General features: G+C 32.0%; 1 protein-coding gene across 1 annotated transcript; it reads right to left on the bottom strand.

Moving 5' to 3' along the window:
* Window positions 1–380: 380 nt before the first annotated feature.
* Window positions 381–3690, bottom strand: LOC123205760 (probable inactive receptor kinase RLK902). The gene is made up of 2 exons (XM_044622789.1): window positions 2255–3690; window positions 381–1334 (listed from the first exon to the last, which is right to left on the bottom strand). Exons 1-2 carry the CDS (start codon window positions 3522–3524, stop codon window positions 706–708), a joined length of 1899 nt encoding a protein of 632 aa, XP_044478724.1. The 5' UTR covers window positions 3525–3690; the 3' UTR covers window positions 381–705.
* Window positions 3691–7328: the final 3638 nt, after the last annotated feature.

The following is a 7328-nucleotide window of genomic DNA, read 5'->3' on the forward strand; positions in this document are numbered from 1 at the left end:
AAGATGAACAGTGCAAGTAATTAAGAGAGGGTAGGCAGTAAAGTAATTATCTGGAAGATTAAGGATGGATTTTGTTTGTATTACCAGAAATTAAAGGGAGTTTATTCAACTGGCGAAGCATTCAAAATGACTATTTTGTGAGGTTGATTACTTAACAAAGCATTCTTCACATTGAAACTCAGGTAAATTAAGAAACTTAGGTTTCACATAAAGAACTTGATTACTACAGAAAACAAAATGATTCCAAAGTCCAGAGTCTGGCAATGAGAAAGCGAGATTTAAGTCATTATCTGGTTGAAGACTCAGATGGGTACATGTTAATTCAACCAATACAAATAGTTCAAATCAATACATTAAAGTTGCATCAAGAACAAGAGTAATTAAGAAGGAAAGATAGTAACATACAGAAGAGCATGTAACCAGATGGAAATTATTCACATTTTCACACAGCCAAGTAAAATAATAGTATTCGAATCCCCCGAACGCAAACACATCGGAAGTAATCACTGCCTCGGGAAAAGAAAAATGCCGCTATGAGAAAGAATAAAGGGAAAAAAACAAGGTACATGAGTTTGAAGAGGCTGACGCAAGAATTTAAAGACAATTAATACACTAGACTATGTATGATAAAAATGGGCGCAACAAGGAAAGATTTGCTCATGGATTTGCTGAAGGTGGTGGTGCAACAGAATCGGTTGAGTAAGCCTACTGGGATGACCTGTCTTCCAAATCATGGATTAAACCATGATTTGTGTCTGGCTCAGGGTGTAAGCTAGAATGGCAAATCTCCTCAATCTGGCTTGTCAACTCAGCCATTGATGGACGTTTATCTGGATACTGAACAGTGCAATTAATGGCAAGCTGCAAGAGCTGAACCATATCCTCCTCGACATTCTGGTACCTGAGAAGCTCAAGGTCAAACACCTCAGAAGTCCACTCCTCTTTAACAATGGATTGAACCCATCTGGGGAGGTCCACTCCTTCCTCGTTCAAGAGGGCTTGAGTAGGTGCCTTCCCTGTAAGCAATTCCAGTAACAACACACCAAAGCTGTAGACATCTGCTTTTTGGGATACCTTGCGAGCATCAGTCACCTCTGGGGCACGATAGCCGTCAATCCGGTTGGGAGTGGACGAGGGGCTTGTGAGATGAGCAAGGCCAAAGTCAGACACTCGGGCTTCATAGGATTTAGATAAGAGGATATTTGATGACTTGATATTTCCATGGGAGATCGCTGGTCCATGAGTATGGATGTATGAAATAGCTCGGGCAGCTCCAAGGGCAATGTTGGACCTGGTTTCCCAATTCAATGGAATCCTACCACCACCTCTGCTTCCTGTAGTTAAGAGATTTAAAAAAAAAGATCTAAAAAGAGTAAAACAGGAAAATTTTGCTAGCAAAATGTGACAAAACATGGTCCAACTCATGAACCATAACAATTAAGTTCATTCCTATTTGGTGAAATACAGACCACCAAAGAAATAGAAAATATTGAGACTCATAAAGATAATGGAGTCTCAGTCTACGTCATACATAGTATTGATTTTAATGTTAAAACCTAGTCCCACTAGATATATAGGAATCTGTAAGCCTTAGATGCAAGGAGTTGGGTTATGAAATCAGTTGGCGAAGCCAACGGCACAATAATAGGAGCAGGCCCGTTGAACATACAAACCCTCCAAAAGGCACAAGTTATCATTATTGAAGTCGGTACAGCTGAGAACAGACTAGAAAAAGGAAAATGCAACTAAGAAGATTTACAAATTTAGTTGATCGCAGATCATACTTAGGATTTCATTGAGCTCAGAATTGTAAGTTTTCCTCTTTTTCGGAGTGAAATACTAGTGAAGATATGGCAAACAAAAAGCTTTAGCAACAGATATTCATCGAATTCCTTAATCTGTGGCTAGTTGTTGACACACACAGCAAGAAAACAGACCAACTAAAAAATTCAATTCCATAGGAAAAAATAACACAGTAATTAGTTGTTGATGCAATTTCCCATTTTCTTTGAAAGTTAAAGTCAGTAGATTATGTATTCACAGAAAAATAATGTCAGAAGGCCACATTTAGTATTATTATTGAACAGAAAATTTGAAGATATCACCAGGTACAAAAAAGTCACAATAGTGATAGAAAAACATTCCATCAATCAACATGTCCTAAAGTGAAGGAAACTGCAATCATAACAAAAAATCCAAAAAAAAGTAAAACATGATGCAAACAGAGGAAAGCAAAGGGAGAAAAGGTGATTACCATGTAAAAGTGCAGATAAGCTTCCCATAGGCATGTAATCATACGCAAGAAGCTTTTCATCCCTGCTAAAATAATAGGCCCTCAATGGGACCAAATTCTCATGATCCATTGCCCCCACCACCTCCATCTTCTCCAGAAATTCCTTCTCCGTCATTGTCACATCCTTCAATCTCTTCACAGCAACCACCAGCCCCATTTGCAAAGTGGCCTTATAAGTCGTTGCAAATGTGCCTTTCCCCAAGACCTCAGCTGATGCCCTCAACAAATCCTCCAAATCAAACACCTTTGCCCCCTTCCCAAAGAACACCAAATTCTTATCCCCACTACTCTTCGCCTCCGCCTTCACCGGACTAGACAAATCAGTACTGACATTCTGACTACTCACTGATGCCTTTTCCCGGAAGATTTCAGTCTCATTTTGCTTCACAGTTTCACTTGCTGGAGCTACATCTTTAGAACTCGTTGTCTTATTATCACTCTTCTTTATTCTACACAAACATAGCAATAATGCTAAAATGATCAAAAATCCAATCACCGATCCAATAACAATCCCAGCAATCGCTCCACCAGACAATCCATTACCACTATGAGTACCATTACAAGATACTAACGGTTTCCCACAAAGTGCATTTCCCTGAAACGCACTTATATCCATTTTAGCCAACCGTTTTGGGATCGGCCCATTCAAGTTGTTATTAGAAACATTAAATTGTTGAAGAGAAGGCAAATCCAGTTCCGGGAGAAACCCAGTTAAGTTATTGTTCTCCAAATAAAGAGTCCCTAATCTCTTCAAGTTATTAAATTTAGTAGAGATCGTACCGGTGAAGTTATTATCCGCTAAGTTTAACCGAATCAAGTTCTGCAAAGTGAACAAAAACTCCGGAATTTCACCAGAAAACTTGTTCTCTTGCAGGTACAAGTTACGAAGATTCGAAAGCTGAGCAATATCAACCGGGACCGACCCGCGCAAGGCGTTGTAACGAAGAGACAAAGTTTGAAGCTGAGAGAGGTTTCCAATGGCGATAGGGACCTGCCCGGATAAACCCATACCAGGGAGACGTAACTCAGTGACTCGGTCTTGAGTACAAAACACTCCAACCCATTTGCAAGGAGAGTCAGTAAGGTTCCAGAGAAGCAGGCGGCCACCGACGGCTGAACGTAAAGCCACTAAAGCCGCCCTGTCAGAGGCGAGATCTGAGTCCACAATTGACAAGAAAGATACAGAGAAAAAGGCAAACACTAGAAACAGGCATTGTCCATGAGGCTTCATTGTTATCGTTTACGAATACAAGCTGAAAGGATAAATGTAAGATGTTAAATGGAGTGGATAAAGAAGAAGGGAGGCGGTGATGAAACAGAAAAAAAGGACAATTTCATGCGTGAGTTTCAGGAAGTGAAGGAGACTGAAGACAGAGAAACGGGCTTAATGCTGTTGAAGTTGCGTGTATTAAAATTTATTTTTAAAGCAATAATAATAATAAAGGAACCTTCAGCTCTGTACAGTTGTGGTTAATTAGGCGTGATAATTAAGGCTGTTCAGTCTACGCATCTTTTACTGGGGGCAAATTTGTCTTTGGTGGTAATATGTTTGAGTAATTTTATATATAAATAAATTATACAAATTTATTTATAAAATTTTGAATAATTTTAAAATAAAAATAAATAAATAATCATGTTATTTTATTATCATTTTAATTTATGCTGATAATTTTGAAGAATTTATTTATACACATTTTTATTTAAAATGTTATCAATTTATTATGATTGAAGAAGTTTCTCATTTTATTTTTAGTATAGATTTGTTTAAGTTAGACTCGAGTCAAATTTATTTAAATTTAAAGTCAAACTCAATTTAAATGAGTTTAATTTAAGTGAGCTCGAGTTCAACTCTAAAAGTTCAATATATTCGAATTTGAGCTTAAATTTTATAATGTTCAACTTATCAAACTCGTGAGTTTAAAATAGTTGATACAAAATAATATCATTTTGATTAATATATATTAAAATAATATCATTTTAATAATGAGATAACTAAAAACTCGATTCGAGTTTAATTTTATATAAATGACTCAAATTTGAATTTAACTTAATTCAAATCTAACCGTAAATTTGTCCAATTTAAGATTGGTTAGTTTTTTTTCTTTTTTTAAATCATTTTCTTCATTATCAGAGATACAACAAATGTTTGATGATAAATAATATATTTTATGAAAAAGATTTAAAAAATAGTAAATTATAGCTTTTAGAATTCAGGAGTTGTGTAATTACTAAAAACACTCGAAGGTTTAAAAAAATTATAATATTTTATAATTAATTAAATTAAATTAATAATATAAAAAATATATATACAATTTTTAAATTGGCCAATAGAGTTGTGTCTTTGGTGGTGGGCAGGGCAGACACCATCAGCGACGGATGCGGGATGCTCCACTGGCAATTCCGTCGGCCCATCGGGGCACTGCTGTCCGACAACTCTCCAGATAATTAACAGCGTTTTTAATTTTTTTTTTTAATATTTGAAAGTAAAATATTAAATATAATTAAAAGATAAAAAAGTTACATTTATTATACATTACTTTTTGAAAGTTAAAACAATTTAAAAAATTAAGAAATCAAATACTCAAAAGCTTTTATTTATTAAAAGTTAATTATTTCTTAAATTGAATAAAAAATGATTAAGAAAGCAATTCATCCATTAACATCATAAATTTAAATTTCAGTTTTGTTGAAAATTTGTATGCATATAGTAAATACTATATATACTTATTTTAAATATATGAATTGATATATATATTTATGTGTGTCATCATATGATTGAGTGATTTTGAATTAAGAATAAAATAACACTCAATTATATGATAATACGTATAAATATGTATCTATTTGTGTATTTAAAATAAATATGTATAATATTATTCTTCTAAATATATCCATCAACCGGTTAAGACAGACCAATTAAAATAATAAAATTATATATACATATTTTTTATATATAATTTATATATAATATTATAAATTAAATAATTTTAAATTAAAAATAAAATAATATTTAATCAAATAATAATATATTATTTATATATTTAAATTATATAAAATATATATATTTATGTAGTGTTGCTCCAACTAAAAACTAATTTGTATGGGAAAATGGCTGGCCGATACACAGGACGAGCAAAAGCTGTCATTGCAATTAAATATTAATTACCTAAAATCAAGAATGAAATCATTTGATTCTTCCAATCAAACTGGAAAATGCTGGCACTACAGACTTTGACGATTGAAGATGTGCATGGTCTCATTTGGAAAGAATAGTATTCATATTTAATTAGTAATTGGCTTTTTGCTAAGTTGTCTTCGAGTCATGTCTGTCCCTTTCAACCAACGCCCATGCCCAAATGTAAATACTTGGCTACTAAGAATAAGGAAAAGGCCAAAACACTTGTTCCTACCCAAGGTCCCTAAGTGACTCCTCCAACTTTTAAGAAACTAAATACAATAAAATTTGGTTAAAAAATCCAGTTAAAATGAAGGCAAAACCATCTTTTTAATAATATTATTAAAAAACTATATAATTAATTTCATTTTTTCTTTAGTTTTAAAAACTAATATTTTACCATTGCATAAATTTTTTCAGTTTTAAAAAATCACATTTTCTCTCGAAACCCTCTCTGACCACCATCTCTGTTTTCGATAACTGTCGAATCCAAACAATTTGTGTCTGACGATAATGTCTAGACTAATCTTTTGGACATCATCTAAACAGTGCCCAAGCGAAAATTATTTGGATTTTTAGAAGATTTTTGTCTAGATTTTCAAGTGATGTGGCTTAGGGAAAGATGATCTAACTTTTCTCTAAGGATTAGGACTGAAAGTGTTATCGTCGGTGGCCAAAGTTGGGAGGAAGAAAATCTTAAGTTTTTGAGGGGATAATACTATTTTTAAAATTTAAAAATTTTAGGTAGAGGTGAATTTGTTAGTTTTTAAATTTTAAGAGAGAAAATAATAATTTTTTTATTAAATAATGATTTTACTTATAAACTGATATTTAAATTTTTAAAAATTAATAAAAATTATTATAAAATTTCAATATACCTTGGGTGGATCAAGTGATTTGGCCTAAGGAAAACATCGCAGTAGCTTCGGAGTTTTATATAAATTGACGTCACATCAATACTTTACTTCATTAACAATCACACATCAAAAATATTAATATTTAAACTCAACTACATGAATTTTTTTATTTCTATATGTAGACCCTTTTTTAAGTTTTTTGGTTTTTTGTTTTTTATGACAACCAACTCCATATAGACTGATTTTTTTTTAAATGATTGAATCAATCACATTTAAAAAATAATACGAATAATTTAATAATTGGTTTCCTGGCCATTACACATAGAGGTGGATGCAAGTTAAATGAAGTTTGAATATTTTTAGCTCAAGTGAAAAATGATTTGATTTATAGTTGATTTAAAATTAAGTTTAACTCAAATGAAAAATGGTTAAGCTTGATTTGGTTTGATTTCATAGTTTGAATTTGTAACTTAGTTCAGTTTGAACTCATATTTCAAATTTATGAGTCAGATTTATGATTCAAGTTTATATTTTATTAACAAAATAATGTTATTTTATTTAAATAATATACAAAATTATTGATTCGAGTAATGAATTTGAGTTGAAACAAGATATAAATTTGAACCACTAATTTGAATTGATTCAAGCTATTAATTTGAACTGAATTAAACTATAAATTTAAATTACTAATTTAAACTATAATATAAATTAAATCTAATTAAATACTTTTTAACTCAAATTTAATTTAATTTAAAAAATAAATAAATTTTTTAATTAAAATTTAAATTAAATAAATTTAAATTGTATGAGATTCGTTTTACAACACTTGCAAGCAAACCTTAGCTAATGGACAAAACCAAGCTTGATTCTTGTTGGTTTGTCACATTGTTACAAACACCGCTATCATATTTTTATCCCATGCAGGAAGGACTACAAAAATCCGAAACTTTTTTATTTTATTGGCCAATTCTCTTTCCCACCCAAGGTTTGGTGAAATGACTAA

This window comes from Mangifera indica, unplaced genomic scaffold (genome assembly GCF_011075055.1).
Source record: "Mangifera indica cultivar Alphonso unplaced genomic scaffold, CATAS_Mindica_2.1 Un_0014, whole genome shotgun sequence".
Lineage (NCBI taxonomy): Eukaryota > Viridiplantae > Streptophyta > Magnoliopsida > Sapindales > Anacardiaceae > Mangifera > Mangifera indica.

What these genes read in the sequence shown, in the direction of transcription:
- LOC123205760 (XM_044622789.1), bottom strand. Translation starts at nt 3,524, where the DNA reads ATGAAGCCTCATGGACAATGCCTGTTTCTAGTGTTTGCCTTTTTCTCT. An exon ending in CTTATCTGCACTTTTACATG is followed by an intron (nt 1,335 to 2,254) that starts GTAATCACCTTT and finishes TCTTAACTACAG; the next exon opens with GAAGCAGAGGTGGTGGTAGG.